Source organism: Oncorhynchus keta, chromosome 32 (genome assembly GCF_023373465.1).
Source record: "Oncorhynchus keta strain PuntledgeMale-10-30-2019 chromosome 32, Oket_V2, whole genome shotgun sequence".
In the NCBI taxonomy this organism is placed as follows: domain Eukaryota; kingdom Metazoa; phylum Chordata; class Actinopteri; order Salmoniformes; family Salmonidae; genus Oncorhynchus; species Oncorhynchus keta.
Window position 1 is genome coordinate 6,360,883 of NC_068452.1, and position 19,403 is coordinate 6,380,285.

The window sequence follows — 19,403 nt, forward strand, 5'->3', positions numbered from 1 at the left end:
ACAGAGAGAGCAAGACAGAAGTGAATACACATGCTTCTCAATACACACTTTGTTTATATGAGATATAATCCCAATAAATACTCGGTATATAAGTGTGAAGAGAGACCCTGCTTATTTACATTATTTGGGTGAAGGACGTTAATATTTCAGTTCATAGAGGGGCTCGGACTCGAGTCCACACACACACTAAATGGCTCTGAGGCAGGCATCTGACAATGTCAGCCTCTAGATTATCCTTCATATTAATATCAGATGTGCATCTCTTCCTTTCAAGACGATTCAATACGTATCTGGGGGGAGGCAATGTAGCCTACGTTTTTTTTGTTCTCCCACTTTGGTACTGAAATCAGAATCACCCGCTAATGAACCGTCCTCCGGTAGTTTACTTTTATTCCGGTAAAACATCATTTTCAACAGCGCATAGATAATAACCTAGTAAATAACCTAGTAAATGACATAGGTTGTCACTCAACTAGCAGCGTAATATCACACAAGCCGTTTTAGCATTTGAATGCTGAAGGTGCCGTGCAGATGTGCGAGATCAGGCACAGGCAGCCTACCAGGCAAAGCTGGGCACGGTGCTCAGTTTGACTAGGCTACTGACATTTTGCCTGGGGTTGTTCGGCATGCAAAATGACTCCGTTGCAAGCTGAGTTCCACACTGAAGTAGAGCAAGCATCAGTGGTGTGTTTGGCCTTTATTTGTACACACACACAAGCTCCCGCAGGCGCCTGACACGCCAAAACGTCAGCCCCCTGTTTGTCCTTCAAATATCAAGAAATAGTGCTCCTGCGTTTATTTGTATTTTTCATTCCTTGAGGTGTCCTGGGGTGAGATTGGTTTTTTTGGACAGCCATACACACTATTTTGACCTCGCCCTCAGGCATGGATGGCTCCATTGGCAGGTGTGTCTAGTTGGCATAGTGACTTTGCAATTCTGAACCACAGTGCTGCTGACCTGATCTGGAGAGTGAAGCGCCATGTTGTCCAAAAACAAGACTGAGGCTGGATCCAACACTATGCCAAGCACTAGACTATAGAGAACACACCAAACGGCTTCTGCTTGAAGAGCGAAGAACTTCAACTTCTCTTTGAAGTCTGTAGCCTGTCACGACTCCCGAAACAAGTCACGATTCAGTGCTTTCTGTAATAAAAATAGATGTTTTAAAATGTAGAAAACATTATTTGTTTTTAACAGTCACGACTCCGTATATAAACCTTGCCCAGACATCGCTAAATGATACAGCGGAAAGAAAGATCACATTTACTGGTGATTGATTTGTCTCCCAAGGACTTTCCAAGAAAGGTCTATTGAAGTGCATTTAATTGAATGTGTGCCTGGATAACTGAAGTTAATGGAACTCTGCAGCTGACGAACAGAAAGGCCGAAGCTCATTGCAGGGTATTGAATTAAATATGTGCCTGATCTATGGTGGTTAGCAGAGTTCTGTAGCTACTGCTCCTACCAGGTAGTTTACTGTAGTGTAGACTGGTCTGATAGAGAAGAAGCCCAGGGGGACAGGAAACAGGGTCAGGTAAACATGTTGTACCTGAACACAGACTGATCCACTGGGGCACACATGGACATACACAGACAGAGAACGAGAGGCTAGAACAGAGAGGGCAGTCAAACCCTGCACTGATTTTTACTTGAGGAGCTACTAACCTTGTGTTACTAGCTGGGTGCATGTTTTCTCAACGCCTGAGTAATAGTCAATGAGCACGCTGACGTCAGTGACCACGTTCCTATGCGCAGAGTATTCTGAATAATAGCCTAATCCCAATTATTATTTCAGGATAAGCTGTTTACGTGCAGCTTTGACATTCCACTCATGAGAATCCCTGTATCCATGAATAAAAATAATATTCCTAATTGCCCCCGGGACGTCAGTTCTTTTTTTTTTTGACAGGGGATACGGGATAATTATTTTTTTAAATTAAAGTTAAGACTCATTTAGATATTTTTCTGCTTATAATTTCTGACATTAGGTCGGTTATTTGTTAGTCAACTCGTCTATAATTACAAAGCTTCTCTTTGTCATTACTTGATGCTCTAGAATACTAAATAAAGCCTGCTCTAGAATACTAAATAAAGTTCTTTCATTTCTGCTTCTCTCAAGGAGCAAAGACGTTTAGGGACCAGGGATATTTTCCATGCAAATTTTCCCAATGACATCACCCAGTAAGATTTATTTTTTAATAGGTCTATACATTTTTTTTTTTTAAAGGCAGGTTTAAGGTTCTGAATGAAAGGTGAAAAGACAGATTTTCTGGAGATTTTGGTCATTCAGCAGACGCTCTTATCCAGATCGACTGACAGTCAGTGCATTCAACTAAGGTAGCTAAACAACATATCAGTCACAGTAAGAATAAATATATTTCTGTAACAGTTACTGAGAATGTTGTTGAAGTGGTCTGTTGGTTTGACTCCTTGAACATCGCTGCCAATTTAAAAGCTTTTGAAAAATGAACAGAAGTGCATGGGACAGATGGGAGCAATAATACATATTATGTTGCAATCAGTTGGCGCCTCTTTCCTTTCGTATATTAAACAGATTTCAAATGTATTAGTGTGACAGAATGCTTAATATATTGAGAATGTACGTGCAGTTCAAATTTGGGTATAGAATGAGTCACCAAAAAATTACATATTTTCAACAAATGTAAATGTAAATGCATATTTTCAACTTTCATTCAGAACCAAAAATGTACCTGATTTCAACATCAGGAAAATATGTAATTTCGTCCTCCGGAAAGTTCTATGACCAAATTTCAACTGCACGTACTCTCAATGAAGCAAGCATTAGATACATGTTTTTCTTTTAAATCACTGAAGATAGAATCAATCAAGACTTTTTTTCACGGTCGGACCCACACAAAGCAGAGACGGAAGTAGAGGTCAAGATACAGGAGACAAAAAAAGACACGGGTAGGTCTCAGATGAAACTCATAAAAGCGCAGGAGGAGCTTGCGGAGTGTGCAAAGCTGAGAGGGAAAGAGCCTCGTGGCACTTCATTTCCCACAACGTTGTGGTGCCAACTCTAATCAAACCCATAGGAGTGTGGATGGGAATCCACGTCTCTGTACCATAGGATCCCTCACCAAGAGGCTGTACTTTCACTACACTAACCTCAGGTAGACATGACCGCTTTCTTATACATTGACCCCAGTGAGGGATAAGTCAGTTGGGATGTGCCCTTTAAAGATAATATAGCTGAAATGACAACACGCCTGGAGGAGTTTTCAGCCCTGCGTCAAAGAATCTACAAAAGCTGCATCCCATTGAGCTCTGATCAAAACCAGTGTACTATATAGGGAATATGGTGCCATTTCTGACACACCCAGTCTACAGAGTGCAGGTTTTAAAGCAATCCCTGGAAAACAGTAAATGTGCTGAATTTCTGGGGAAAGATGGCAAATATCTTCTTTCCTATTTTTACACACAATAGTTATGGCCACAATTGAGAAGGAGAGTGCACTGACTGCAATGAACTTGTAAACAACCGTCAGCATTTGTGACTGCAATTATTCTTCCAGTGTCTTTGCGTTGTTTGGTCAAACTGAAGATGGCATAGCTACCCACAAAAGCACCAACACTGGTTACAGTCAAGCACCAAAAGCGGGTCCTGGCTTTCAAACTGTTTACCCACACCCAGTCACGCACACCCACCAACCCACACACAAATCAACTGTAGATCCGTTTTAAAGGTGAGGCACATTCATGCCAGACGTTCGGTCCTGACTTGGTGCTGTTCAGCACCATACTACTTCACCAGCAACATTACTGCAGCCTGGCACGGGGAAACTAAAGTGATTACCATCACAATAAAAACACCCTAATGAAATGATTTGTTTCCCAACATCATATGTGAGAGACTAAAACGACAAATTAGCATGAAAAAAAATATGATAATTGAGACACATGGGGAGGTAGAATTTAGATTTTGGATTCATAATAGGCTAATGTGGCATTTAGGTTTGACAGCAGCCAGATGTTGGCTCCCATTCATTGAATCCCATTCATTTCTCACGTCGGTGGAGAAGTCCATTGTCTCCCTACTTATAGCATACATTCCAACAGGAGGAGACATACGTGCAGCACCCCTATGGGCCCTGGTCAAAAGTAGTTCACTATACCGGACATTTAGCATTTTGATTTCACCTTTATTTAACCTGGGTAGGCCAGTTGAGAACAAGTTCTCATTTACAACTGCGACCTGGCCAAGATAAAGCAAAGCAGTGCGACACAAACACAGAGTTACACATGGAATAAACAGACATACAGTCAATATAGAGTGCGTGCAAATGAGGTAGGATAAGGGACGTAGAAAGGCAATAAATAGACCATATTGGCAAAATTATTACAGTATGGCAAATTAAACACTGGAGTGATAGATGTGCAGAAGATGAGTGTGCAAGTAGAGATACTGGGGTGCAAAGGAGCTAAATAAATAACAGTATGGGGATGAGGAAGTTGGATGAGCTATTTACAGATGGGCCATCTACAGGTGCAGTGATCTATGGAGCTGCTCTGACAGCTGGTGCGGGAGCTATGAGTCTCCAACTTCAGTGATTTTTGCAATTCGTTCCAGTCATTGGCAGCAGAGAACTGGAAGGAAAGGCGGCCAAAGGGGGAATTGGCTTTGGGGGTGACCAGTGAAATATACCTGCTGGAGTGCGTGCTATGGATGGGTGCTGCTATGGTAACCAGTGAGCTGAGATAAGGTGGGGCTTTACCTAGCAAAGACATAGATGACCTGGAGCCAGCGGGTTTGGCGACAAATATGAAGCGAGGGCCAGCCGACGAGAGAATACAGGTTGCAGTGGTGGGTAGTATATGGGGCTTTCGTGACAAAACGGACAACACTGTGATATACTGCATCCAATTTGCTGTGGAGAGTGTTGGAGGCTATTTTGTAAATGACATCGCCAAAGTCAAGGATCGGTAGGATAGTCAGTTTTACAAGGGTATTTTTGTCAGCATGAGTGAAGGATGCTTTGTTGCAAAATAGGAAGCCAATCCTAGATTTAATTTTGGATTAGAGATGCTTAGTGGGAGTCTGGAAGGAGAGTTTACAGTCTAACCAGACACCCAGGTATTTGTAGTTGTCCACATATTCTAAGTCAGAACTGTCCAGAGTAGTGATGTTGGACGGGCGGGCAGGTGCAGGCAGCGACCGGTTGAAGAGCATGCATTTAGTTTTACTTGCATTGAAGAGCAGTTGGAGGCCACGGAAGGAGAGTTGTATGGCATTGAAGCTCGTCTGGAGGTTAGTTAACACAGTGTCCAAAGAAGGACCAGAAGTATACAGAATGGTGTCGTCTGCGTAGAGGTGCCATTTGGGACAAAACCAAGATGCTTGCCTTGTGCAGAGTAACATGCTTGGCTTGAGACAGGTTCTTTAATATTTTGCGGCGGTTTTTAGCCACCGAAATAATGAAATAACTATTGGATTTGGGTAAGCTCATTTAGTAGCAGAGGGCTACAAGCCAGCACAGAAACCACAAACGAAGAGAATCTGGCCTAGAATCTATACGTGTTGTAGCAAGCTCAGTACTAAAAAGCGTGGAGCTTTAATTCACTTGAAGCTTTTCTGTGTTTAAAATATAGAAGATGGTCATTGAACAGGAGAGGAGGAGAAAAGGGAGAGACAAAGGGAATGAAGAGGTGGAGGCTTAGTCTTGCCCCCCGGGGGAGAGGCTCTGATCCTCCATAACAACGGACTCCTTTTGAAGAGGGTGGCCCTCCTTGATTGTTAACATTAATCTGAAGGAAAGCCTAAACAAAATGACATTTTAATATATGTCTCCTGGACCTCATGGATTTCTAATAATCCCACAAATCCTGTTCGGAGCAGCGCAGTGGGGGAAGAGAGCGATATCAGGGGAGTAGGGTGAAAGCTGTTGCGGACTTCGGTTCAATCTGCTTTTTTGGACTTGTTCACAATGCTCACTATCATACACGTGAATGGCACTGGTACTTAACTATATTTGGCTATCCATGACCGATGGAAAACACAGAAACTTCCAGACAGATTCCAAGGGTTTGTGATAATGTACATGTATCAGAGTGAGACTGTGCCCTAATGTGTGTCCTGCTGGCAATAAAGTGAGTGGCCCAAGCTGATGCAACAATCACCAAGGCCTTCCAGCCTACTAGGCCTTGCCCTGGCACTGGGGAGATCGATGCTCCCTCTGTTTAAAAAGCCTTAAATTTATAGCAGAACTAGCAAATGGAATAGTCACTGGCCATTGATCCGTATGGGCCGAGGTGCTGGATCGGAGGGAGGGAGGGAGGGAATGGCAGAGAGGGGGAGTTACCAAACTCAATTACCAGTTTAAAGACAACACACACACACACACACACACACACAACAATAGTGTTCCTCAAAGGCCACAGCGAATGCTGGCTTCAATGGAGTTGCTATAGAGGTAACGTCGTCGTCAAAACGTAAGAAATAGGACAACAACAAATACAGGGTAGGAATTACATCCAACTGCTCATCCCTGCATTCATGTGTCCTTCCGATACAGATCAGACCATATTCACGTCAAAGACTTTCTACAGTACCTGGATCAGACTGCTATTCAGCCTGGATTTACTGCTCTCCTGAAGAAGATACACTGGTTATCATGGAGATTATATAGTCATTTTGCATAGCGAACCAAGATATTTTTGCAGGATGAAAACAATGGCAAAGATGGAGGAAGCTAGCCCAGCAGAAAGCCAAGAACTGCAATTTGTGGGCTTGATATTGCAGCGTGCTTTTGAGGATGTGTGGAAATCATTGTTGGAAAGCCAGTACTTTAGAGTATGCGGAGGTGGTTGGTTCATTGAAGCGCTAAAGTGCTCAACTACATTGATTTCAAATGACTAGCTCTGATTGACAGAACCCTGATATCCTAACCCTCACCCTGATATCCGCTATCCGACCTGGTTTACTCTATCTAGCCTCTCTCTCTCTCCCTCCCTCCCTCTCCAGTGAGCCACTGCTCATCCACTAACAGCTCACTCTATAGTCCCAGTTCAGGCCGGGGGGTGAGCGAGCCATAAACATCTAATAAGGAACCGTTGGGGTTCTCCTCAATGAGTCAGGTCTACTAACAGTGTACTTTGGGGTTAGGGTTGGTTTGTCTCACACTGCGCCATGTCATTGAACCTGAATGTCATTCAGTGTTATAATGCATCCTTTCAGAGGACTCTAGCCCAACCTCTATCCCTGACATGGACATCAAAAGGACAGAGGGAAACCCATGACTATTTTGGGTACCATAAATAACATAGCTATCCCATAAAGCCCAATAGCACTAACACACAACGGCAGCATTAAACAAGCACAAAACGGAGCCAAAGTTTGTGGCATTCGGAGCAATAACTCGCCGACCATGATAGGCCTGCAGAAACTATCCTGCATCGGAATCATTCACACACTTGCACTATACTAGCAGGTGTACACACACACACACACAAGCCGCTTTGCTTCATGTGCTCACCACCCACATCGACATGGTCACAACTCAATTACAGACATCTCCACAGGGACCGGACTCCACCTTGACCAATGGGCCTTGTAATTGGGCAGCCTGCCATCTCTCATCCTGAGATAGCCCAACAGTATCTATAGTGTAATAGCTAGCTGGCCATGATTCTGCCGATTTTCCACGATGCAGCACATAGTTTATGGGCCACTTGATAGCCCCTTCACAAGCCACTCCTTTCAACAGCTTCAATTCTTTAGATACAAAACCAAAAGGGGCACTAGTACCACCCTTATCATTATCCATCACTGTCAATCTACAGTACCCTCCTGAATTATTGGCACCCTAGGTAAATATGAACAAAAATGGCTCTGAAAAAAATCTCATTGTTGATTATCAGCTTAATCTTACAGAAAATATCATATGAATCTAAGCTTTGAGTTAACATTGTTCAAAGAAAAATCTAAAATAAAGAATTAATTTATTCAAAAACATGCGTGTCAGTTATTGGCACCCCTAGTAATTCTTAGAAACAAAATCAAGTTGATGTATATTCCAATTAAGATTTTCCTTTTTAAAAAGTTAATGTGAGTCATCCATGACTTCCTGTTTCACTGGGGTACAAGGTGACACACATGCTAAACTCCCTTAGTCATCCATCAACATCAGAAAGTCCAAAGATGACAAAAATGAAATTAAAAAGGTTGTTGACGTTCACAAAATCAGGCAATGGCTATAAAAAGACAGCTACACACGTGAAAATACTCATCTCCACTATTAGGGCAATAATTAATAAATGTTTAACAACTGGAGCTGTGATGAACCTGCCTGGAAGAGGACGCAAGTGTTGTGACGTTGGTACCATTAATGCAATGACGATTTTTTTTATAAAATAATTACATACCACGTTCAAGTATTACTTGATTAATCATAACAATTAATTAAGTAGTAATCTGGGACACCACAGGAAAAGTTTATTTAACGAGTTAACGTTTCCCAAATTAACTCTAAAGATGTCAATATGTCGTTATACCAGTCATCCATTAAACATCATTATTACCTCAGTCTCATTCTGAACGCCGTAATATCCTATAAATCTGCACAAAACCTAGTCTCCATGATGAATCAGCAACACAAATTGGCTTAATTATTTATTTACTAACTAACTAATCACACAGAATGACAAACACACAGGATAGATTATTCATTGGTTACAAACATGATGCAATGAAGTCCCTAGTGGACTAACCCGATATGATGGCTTGTTACAATGAAAGGGGGTGGGGAACGAAAGAGCGGGACGAGAGCCAAAGGAATTCAACTATCGTACATACAGTGGAATAATACGCTCATTGTAAATGGATATTTCGCAACCTAACAAGCGCTCATTTGGATATATAAATGCAAAGTACATATTTACGCTTGTAGGTCTGTCGTCTCGCTCTGTTGAAATCACTCGATCAGTCTGTGGCGAGTAGTTCATCAGAAAGTCTCTGGTTGTGTAAGTCTCTGGTGGTCCACCAGAAGTTACCATCTCCTTTGTAGTTGTAGTAGGTTTGTCTCGGAGTGTCTGTTAGAACGAAAGTTCCAGAGGTGTACCACGCGGTGTTCAGCGGGCCTTATCAGTCACTCTGTTTAGAATAGATACCCTAGAGGTACCTATAGTGGTGAGAGGAAATTGTTATTTGTCTCGCATCTTCGCTCGAGTTTCCTAGGCTAACAGTGCATAAAGAGCTGCAGACAATGTTTCTGTGTGGTGTTTGAGAGAGTTTCAGAGTTTCTAACCATTTTGTACCTTTCAACTCACAAAGGCGGTCCCGCTGGTCTTTAGTTTTAAACTATTTCTCAGCCGTGTAGCCACCGCTTCACACCGTCTGGTTTAGTAGTCTAACCATATCAACGTGTCAGATAACTGGGATGTTTGTAGAGTTACCGTTATTTGGTTATACTGCCCTTAATGATATCACACAACAACTGATCTGACATAATTGTTCTTTAAGTCCCTCCCGACCAATTCCAACATTCTTGGTGTTGAAAATGTCCAACCGTTTTATGTTGTTACAGTACTGCAAAGTCCCTCTCTGTGGTAACAAAGGGATTTTTAACTTCCATTTCTGCAGAGTGGGAGGGGTGGGCCTTATCTGGCTCACCCAACAGGGAAAGTCATGACAAGTGTATTTTGTCCCCACGCACAGTGAGAAGGATGGCTCAAGGGGATTTTTTTTGTTGCCCAGGGACCACAGTTGGAGAATTTCAAAAGTTGGTTACATCAAGTCTCCAAAGCTACAAGTGAAACACCACCTCCATGCCAACAAGTTATTTGGAAGGGCTGCCAGAAAAAAAGCCTCCTCTGTCACCAAACCACAAACGTAAGCCCCTGGAATTTGCTAAATGTCATTGGAACCAGGTTCTATGGTCTGATGAAAATAAAATAGAGCTTTTTGTCAATAAACACCAGAGGTGGGTTTGATGTAAAAAGAGTCGTGCAGAAAATAACCTAATCCCCACTGTGAAGTTTGCTGGTGGATCTGTGATGATGAGGCACTGTTTAACTTTCAAAGACCCTGGGAACCTTGTTAGGATACATGGCATCATGGACTCCAAGTACCAGGAGATTTTAGTCCAAAACCTGTCTGCCTCTACCAGGAGGCTAAAACTGGGTCGTCACTGGATCTTCCAGCAGGACAACGATCCAAAGCATACCCCCAAATCCACAGGAAAATTGTTCACTGACCATTGACCTAAACCCAATTCAAAACCTCTTGGGTGAGCTGAAGAGTCCACAAGCAAGGACCAAGGACTCTGAAGGATCTGGAGAGTTTCTCTATGGAAGAATGGTCTCACATCCCTTCCTGTGTGTTCTCCCACCTCATCAAACATTATAGGAGACGACTCAGAACAGTTATCTTTGAAAAGGGACAAAGTACTAAACACAGGAGTGCCAATAATTGTGACATGCATGTTTTTGAATAAAATAAGTATTTCTTGCTGACAAATTATTTTTCTTTTAACAATTTTAACTCAAAGGTTACATTTATATATTTTGAGTCAGACCAAGCAGAAACAATTATATTTTGTTCACAGCATATTTTGTTCATACTTACATAGGGTGCCAATAATTCAGGAGGGCACTGTAAATCACCCTGTAGTAAATAACAGTAGGCCAGGGACCATTAAGTCGATTCACCCACAGGCCAATTTTTTCTTGAGCGGATGGTCAGGGGGCTGGAACATAATTTGTAGACAGCATAAGCGTAAGCCCAAAGATATTTGAATAAAACAAAATCAAACCTTGCTGACATTTGCATACGATCACATATTATGTGTGGGAATACTTTGGAACAGATTTTTTTTTATTTTAAATATAGTCTAATGTCCAACAATAAAAAAGTATATTTAAAAAATGTCAATCACCCATAGGGGAGACGCCAGTTGGGGAAACCTGCCGTAGGCCATACACAATCAAAAGGGGCACAGAAATCAAATGAATTGAAGCAAAACAATGTATTCCTTGTAGAACATAAACTAGCCTGAATTATTTAGGCATATTTTCTAGCTGTGTTAGAGAAAGAACGTCCGTTTGTCTTACCCCAGGAATGTCTCCTGTTTTGGAATGAATATATGAATTAATGTTTTATGGTTACAAAATAATTCTGCGCCTGAAGCACAGTGTAGAAGCCTAATTCTGTCATATTAGCGTGTGTTAATGTCATTTGGGTGAATGTCTAGCCAATAGGGATACTAAATCAGCCGGCGTACCATATGGCAATGTGTCACTTGGCATTATTGACGCCATAGCTATCCATAACAGAATCTATGAAACAATCAGGTATCAAATACTACAGGAATCTAACAGCACCTTTCATATAAGCCCTGGCAGGTGTAATAGAAACACAGAAATCCCACTGTCACCATTTACTAGAGAAAGCATTGAAATTCCACTGCAAAAGCACCTAGGGTTGGCCTGAAGCAGAGTAATAATGAATTCCTACAATGGGGACAACATAGACGAAGGCAAACCTTAACTAGAGATGGTCGCCTCGCTTCAGGTCCTTTGAGCACTATGCAGTTATTTGTTTTTCTTATGTATTATTTTATGTATTATTTCTTACATTGTTAGCCCAGAAATTCTCAAGTGTTATTACATACAGCTGGGAAGAAACTTTTGGATACAAAAGCGATGTCAACTTACCAACATTACGACCAGGAATACGACTTTCCAGAAGCGGATCCTTTGCTCGGACCGCCACCCTGGACATGGGATCTTATCCCAGAGGCCGATCCAAAACAACGCGGTTGCCACGGGAGAGGCAGAAGGAGCGGCCTACTGGTCAGACTCAGAAGGCAAGCACACCATCCGCCGCTTCCGAGCATATTATTTGCCAATGTCCAATCTCTAGATAACAAGGTGGACGAAATTAGGGCACAAATTGCCTTCCAGAGAGACATCAGAGATTGTAAAATTCTCTGTTTAACAGAAACATGGCTCACTCGGGATATGTTGTCAGAGTCGGTACAGCCACCCGGTTTCTTTATGCATCGCGCCGACAGAAACAAACATCTCTCTGGTAAGAAGAAGGGCGAGGGTGTATGCCTTATGATTAACGACTCATGGTGTAATCACAACAACATACAGGAACTCAAGTCCTTCTGTTCACCTGACCTAGAATTCCTTACAATCAAATGCCGACCGCATTATCTTCCAAGAGAATTCTCTTCGATTATAGTCACAGCCGTGGATATCCCCCCCAACCAGATACCTCGACGGCCCTGATAGAACTTCACTGGACTCTATATAAACTGGAAACCATACACCCCGAGGCTGCATTTATTCTAGATGGGGAGTTTACAAAGCAAACCTGAGAACAAGACTCCTTAAATTCTATCAGCATATCGAATGCGCGACACAAGCTGGTAGCATTCTGGATCATTGCTTCTCTAACTTCCGCGATGCATACAAAACCCTCCCCCGCCCTCCCTTCGGCAAATCTGACCACAACACCATTCTGTTGCTCCCAGCCTATAGACAGACACCACAAACAGGAAACGCCAGGGAGCAGGTCTATACAACCCTGGTCTGACCAATCGGATTCCATGCATCAAGATTGCTTCGATCACGTGGACTGGGATATGTTCCGGATAGCCTCAAACAACAACATTGATGTATGTATACACTGACTCGGTGAGTGAGTTTATTAGCAAGTGCAGCGGAGATGTCGTACCCACTGCGACTATTAAAACCTTTTCTAACCAGAAACCATGGATTGAAAGCAGCATTCACCCAGAAAACTGAAAGCGCGAACCAGCGCTTTTAATCATGGCAAGGCGACTGGAAACATGACCGAATACAAACAGTGCAGCTATTCCCTCTTGCAAGGCAATCAAACAAGCGTCAGTATAGAGAAAGTCGTTGCAATTCAACAGCTCACACACGAGACATGCGTGGCAGGGTCTACAGTCAATCAAGGATACCAAAACGAAAACCAGCCCCGTCTTGCTGTCAGACAAATTAAACTTCTTTGCTCGCATTGAGGACAACACAGTGCCACTGACACGGCCCGCTACCAAAGCCTGTGGGCTCTCCTCTGTAGCCAATGTGAGTAAAACCTTTAAACGTGTTAACCCTCGCAAGGCTGCCGGCCCAGACGGCATCCCTAGCCGCGTCCTCAGAGCATGCGCAGACCAGTTGGCTGGTGTGTTTACGGACATATTCAACCAATCCCTATCACAGTCTGCTGTCCCCACATGCTTCAAGATGGCCACCATTGTTCCTGTTTCCAAGAAAGCTAAGGTAACTGAACTAAATAACTATCGCCCCGTTGCACTCACTTCTGTCATCATGAAGTGCTTTGAGAGACTATTCAACACCCAATACAATTCGCTTACCGCCCCAATAGGTCCATTGACGATGTAATCGCCATCACACTGCCCTGTACCATCTGGACAAGAGGAATACCTATGTAAGAATGCTGTTCATTGACTACAGCTCAGCATTCAACACCATAGTACCCTCCAAACTGGAGGCCTTGGGTCTCAACCCCGCCCTGTGCAACTGGGTCCTGGACTTTGACGGGCCGCCCCCAGGTGGTGAAAGCAGGAAACAACATCTCCACCTCGCTGATCTTCAACACTGGGGCCCCACAAGGGTGCGCTCACAGAACTCTCCCGTACCTCCTGTTCACCCATGACTGCGTGGCCATGCACGCTTCAAACTCAAATCATCGAGTTTGCAGACGACACTACAGTGGTAGGCCTGATTACCAACAACGACGAGACGGCCTACAGGGAGGAGGTGAGGGCTCTCGGAGTGTGGTGTCCAGAAAATAACCTCACACTCAACGTCAACAAACCAAAGGAGATGATCGTGGACTTCAGGAAAAAGGAGAGGGAGCACCCGCCCATCCGACAGTAGTGGAGAAGGTGGAAAGCTTCAAGTTCCTCTGTGTGCACATCACGGACAAACTGACAAACTAAAATCGTCCACCCACACAGATAGTGGTGAAGGTGCAACCACAGGTCTCTCCAGAGGGTGATGCGGTCTGCCAATGCATCACGGGGGCAAACTACCTGCCCTCCAGGACACCTACAGCACCCGATGTCACAGGAAGGCCAAAAATATTTTTTAAAACAACAACCACCCAAGACACTACCATCCAGAAGGCAAGGTCAGTACAGGTGCATCAAAGCTAAGACCGAGAGAGTGAAAAACATCTCAAGGCCATCAGACTGCTAAACAGCGATCATGTCTCTGGCCACTTTAATATATGGACTTAATAAAGGTATCACTAGTCACTTTAAATAACGTCACTTTAATAATATTTACATATCCTACATTACTCATCCCATATGTATATACTGTATTCTATACCATTACTGCATCTTGCCTATGCCGCACATCCATTGCTCATCCATATATTTATATGTACATATTCTTATTCATCCCTTTACATGCGTGTATAAGGTAGTTGTGAATTTGTTAAGATTACTTGTTAGATATTACTGCATGGTCGGAACTAGTACAAGCACTTCGCTACACTCTGGACTGGAGACGGTTAGATGACTGAATGCAATGTGAATCTTGAGCGACTTCACTGCAGGTAGATTGTATGTTTATATTTTTTTCCAATTATTAAATAAATAAATAAATTGATTACATTTTAAAAAAAAGAAAATACTTTGTTTCCTTTCTGAAAGGCAAACGATATGCTACTTCAACAGCAACTTTGCTTTGATAGAAGTATGCAAGTCAAATTAAATTATCAAGTAGACCTACTTCAGTCAAATGTGATAATGAAGTTAAATTAAACGAGAACTTAATCTGGAAAATCAGCTGTTTAAAAGGGGAGATCTTAAGATCTGCACAGCTGTAGAACCTAACCATATTTTATGGATATTGAACCCACACAGTGGTCTCCAATTAAAGTCTCTCTAGTTTCAGTTCATCATTCATGAGCTACTTTCAAAGATTGAACAAGATTAACCTTATAACGAGAACCAAGTGCAACTGCATAATATGAGCAACACAGGTTGGGCCTTTATCCATTCACCATTAAAAAGCCTTAGTTCAGTAGACCAGCGTAGAGACTTAGGACATGGTGCAGCGGGACCATAAGGACTAAGGATGTCTCTTACCCTGTCCTTCATCCTCCAGCTCTGGGCCAGGGCCTTGGAGCCCTCGATCTTCTCTGAGTGGCGTTTCTTCATGAAGGCCAGCGGCAGGTTCCAGTCGCTCATGTCCGCCTCTTCCTCCTCAGCCAGGAATATGGCCGGCGAGAGCAGCAGTTCCGAGTCCATTTTCATCAGGGCCCTGAGGGAAGAGATGGAGAGGAAGTCAGGTTGAGGTCAATGTTAAAAAAAAAGGTTTCTTCATTCAATAACAGGATATAGCTGTACAGTATGTTTTTGTGTAACATTGAGGAATATGATAAATATTTAACATGCATCCATCAGATGCAATCTATTTTTGACCCGAACTATACAACCATTTTAAGTTCTGCTTCCTCATGACTAGGAAAGTTTGGACAGCATTGGGTTAGTCATAGACCAGCTCACACTACCAGTCAGATGAGGAGCAGCTCTGGGTTAAAAACTACCACCACCTAGATTTGGGACTCAACATCGGAGGTCTGTATTGATTGGACTCCCTGAGTTGTGATTTGTTCTGGTGACGTTAAATAACCCTACCACAATATAGCTGGCTACACCAAAAACGTAGTGTTACCTGTCAACAAAGGCATTTGTATGATTTCTAGGAACTCTACTTACCAGACGTAAAGTGAAATGTGACCATAACTATCAAATAAACTAGAAGTTGACCGATTAATCAGAATGACCGATTAATTAGGGCCAATTTCAAGTTTTCATTACACTCGGTAATCTGTGTTTTTGGACACCGATTATGGCCGACTACATTGCACTCCACGAGGAGACTGCGTGGCAGGCTGACTACCTGTTATGCGAGTGCAGCAAAAGGCCAAGGTAAGGTGCTAGGTACCATTAAACTTATCTTATAAACAAACAAAATCTTAACATAAATCACTAGTTAAGTACACATGGTTGATGATATTACTAGTTTATCTAGCTTGTCCTGCGTTGCATATAATCGATGCGGTGCCTGTTAACTTATCATTGAATCACAGCCTACAGGTGATTTAACCAAACATCAACGCCTTTCTTAAAATCAAAACACAAGTATATATTTTTAAACCTGCATATTTAGTTAATATTGCCTGCTAACATTAATAGTGAAATTGTGTCACTTCTCTTGCGTTCTGTGCAACAGAGTCAGGGTATATGCAGCAGTTTGGGCCGCCTGGCTCGTTGCAAACTGTGTGAAGACCATTTCTTCCTAACAAAGACAGCCAACTTCGCCAAACGGGGGAGGACTTAACAAATGTGCATTTGCGAAAAAAAGCACAATCTTTGCACGAATGTACCGAACCATAAACATCAATGCCTTTCTTAAAATCAATACACAGAAGTATATTTTTTAAAACCTGCATATTTAGTTAAAAGAAATGTATGTTAGCAGGCAATATTAACTAGGGACATTTTACATAATTATGACATAACATTGAAGGTTGTGCAATGTAACTGCAATATTTAGACTTATGGATGCCACCAGTTAGATAAAATATGTAACGTTTCCGTATTTCACTGAAAGAATAAACATTTTGTTTTTGAAATGATAGGTCATTAATATGGTCAACTCCGGAAACTAAAGCTCGTATTTCTGTGTGTTATTATATTATAATTAAGTATGATTTCATAGAGCAGTCTGACTGAGCGGTGGTAGGCACCAGCAGGCTCATAAGCATTCATTCAAACAGCACTTTCCTGCATTTACCAGCAGCTCTTCGCTGTGCTTCAAGCATTGCGCTGTTTATGACTTCAAGCCTATCAACTCCCGAGATTAGGCTGGCAATACTAAAGTACCTATTAGAACATCCAATAGTCAAAGTTTGATGAAATACAAATGGTATAGAGAGAAATAGTCCTATAATAACTACAACCTAAAACTTCTTACCTGGGAATATAATACCATATTCCCGCTGTGAAAACAGAGGTGGTAGGAAGTCTCGCTTGAAGTGCATGGCCTAATGGCTGCCTGCGGTCTAACTCAACAGGAATATGGTGACGTTCAGGCTAAAATTGGATTCAGCCGTTTATTTAATAGCGAGGGAGACATTTAAATTTACATTTGGTAAATACAGTTTCTCGAGATTATACATATGCCATTGTTAACAGGAAAGTTTTTCTAGGTGAAGCCGGCTATATTGAGGTTGGGTTATTTTCTGTTGCCAGCCACAACTCAGGGAGTCCAACCAATACACAGACTCCCGATGATGTGTCCCAAAGCTAACAACCACCCATAAATAGGATGGACAATAACATTAGGAATCTCACATCCCTAGCCCCCATTCACCACAGGTGGCCCTGGTGAGTGATGGGATATGACCTGAGCAGCTTTCAAAACAAAGTACAACCATTTAAGACTCGTTTGTCATCATGTGCTGTAGTGAGCACATTCTCGTTCTAATCAGTACATAACTAGTAGCTATCTGTATCTGCATTTAACACGGTTAACATTAACTGTGTACAACGGTTTAACTCTGACGTCTCAGCAGTGAATTCCCTTTAAATTAACTTAGCAGTCAAATGGTAGATGCTATGCAGAATGGACTGGCAAACTTACACGGAAAATCTATTTTCTAAGGGGGTAGTACACATTGCAGTATGATACACAACAGAATTGGAAATCGGTACAACGTCAACCTGCATAGACAGAACCATGTTCGCGCGTGGCTGTTCTAGAGTTCGGGGTCGAGTTTGACATGTTAGCTTGTGGCTAACTAGCAGACCCTTAGCCGACTTTCTGACAACTAGCTAGCATTGTTATCACAGGTTTGTACTTCGTGCTTGTAAAACGGTGCATGCTTCATGTTACTTGTTGAACCACAAGCTACAGTAGTTAGATAAACGTAGAGAAGACTGACTGGCAAGTGAACCAGATGTGGAAAAGGGCCATTTCTGCACAGGGTGGCGTGCAGTGTACAGACCTTGGCGCGGTAGAATACTCTTCGATACAGGGTGGGAAACCTCTCCGTCTCCTGACTATTATAGACGCGGTCGCACAGACAATTCTTGAAAGAAAATTGTACGGTAGCGTCCACAATTTGTAAACGATGTCGAACCCGACAGGTCCAAGTTCGACCGGTATGTGTTTGCAGGGAAATCTGCGGGTTCTCTCCCCACGGCTGCTCTTTGCTATGGGAAGGTGCTCGAGACGAGGCCCATCTTCACACGGACACTCTGCCACAATCAGGCTCGAGCTGTCAATGACGCTTGTCGTGTGGTCTTCTGACACAAACGTGTGTCGACGAGGCAAATTTCGTAAGCTAGTTACCGTGAAATTGACAAACAATTCCAAGTATTTCTCCAGAGACACTTCTTCAGCACTTCAGCAAGGGCGCCGCCATCTTGGGAAAGACCCACAATGCACTCGGGGTTGGACTGAAGATGTCATTAAAAACGTCATCATGGTCAGTGAATGTCCCTTTCCCTTTCATCAAAATAAAAGTAAAAGTGAAGTTAAGTTAAGTCCAAAATATTCCATTCAGTTCAGTTGTGATGTCTCATTGCGATCCAAAAATATACATCCTGTACATTTTGAGAGATTATTATTTTTATATACATTTGCAAAAATGATTTTAAACTGTTTTTTCGCTTTGTCGTTATTGGGTATTTGTGTAGATTGATGAGGAAAACCATTTTAGAATAAGGCTGTAACGTAACAAAATGTGGAAAAACCCTATAAGTATGTATTTCTTTGTGACTCATTTGTGTACAGGTCGACCAGAAAAGCTACATCCCTGATTGGCAGATGAGTGGCAACCCTGATTAGAAGCACTTGATGGTCATCGGTTGTTCTTTACAAATGCTGTTTTGAATTAAAGAAAATTGTACCTACACACTGAAGAAGGCTGTAAAGCCGAAACATATATGTATGCTATCCCTGATGCAGTGATTTTCATTTTCCGTATTGCAACGGAAAATCTAAAAAATGTCTTATTGGACAAGAGAACCCTTCCTGTTTCCATCCATTTTCTTGGTTGGTTCACAGGAGACAGGACATAGGGGATGCAATGGAGATGAGCTAAGGTAGATGGGAAGTAGAGGCTCTTCCAATGTCTCAGTCACTTCCCTGTTTAATCAGACAAAAATATCACTCTCTCATCTTCTTGGTGATGAGCACACCACAATACAGCTCAGATCATATATATGCAACACCACAAGGCGGTCAAATCAGCTCATCAGAAAACATGAAAACAGTAGGGCAGATGGACAGTAGGATTTTCTCCCTCTCACTGAATTGGCCAGTGCAGTAATCAATATGCTGGCTATTTGGGTTGGCCAGCAGCAAC

At 42.4% G+C, this 19,403-nt stretch overlaps 1 protein-coding gene across 7 annotated transcripts in view; it reads right to left on the bottom strand.

Moving 5' to 3' along the window:
- LOC118364938 (regulatory-associated protein of mTOR) overlaps positions 1-18,464 on the bottom strand; it is a 213,873-nt gene extending 195,409 nt beyond the window's left edge. For 6 of the 7 annotated variants that reach the window (XM_052490562.1, XM_052490559.1, XM_052490558.1 and 3 more), the window contains exons 1-2: positions 18,039-18,464; positions 15,112-15,286 (exon numbers count right to left, since the gene is read on the bottom strand). In XM_052490562.1, coding sequence (XP_052346522.1) covers positions 15,112-15,279 — 168 coding nt within the window. In that variant the 5' untranslated portion in view covers positions 15,280-15,286; positions 18,039-18,464. The remainder of the gene's footprint in view (positions 1-15,111; positions 15,287-18,038) is intronic. The other variant, XM_052490557.1, reaches the window with a different exon arrangement.
- Positions 18,465-19,403: the final 939 nt, after the last annotated feature.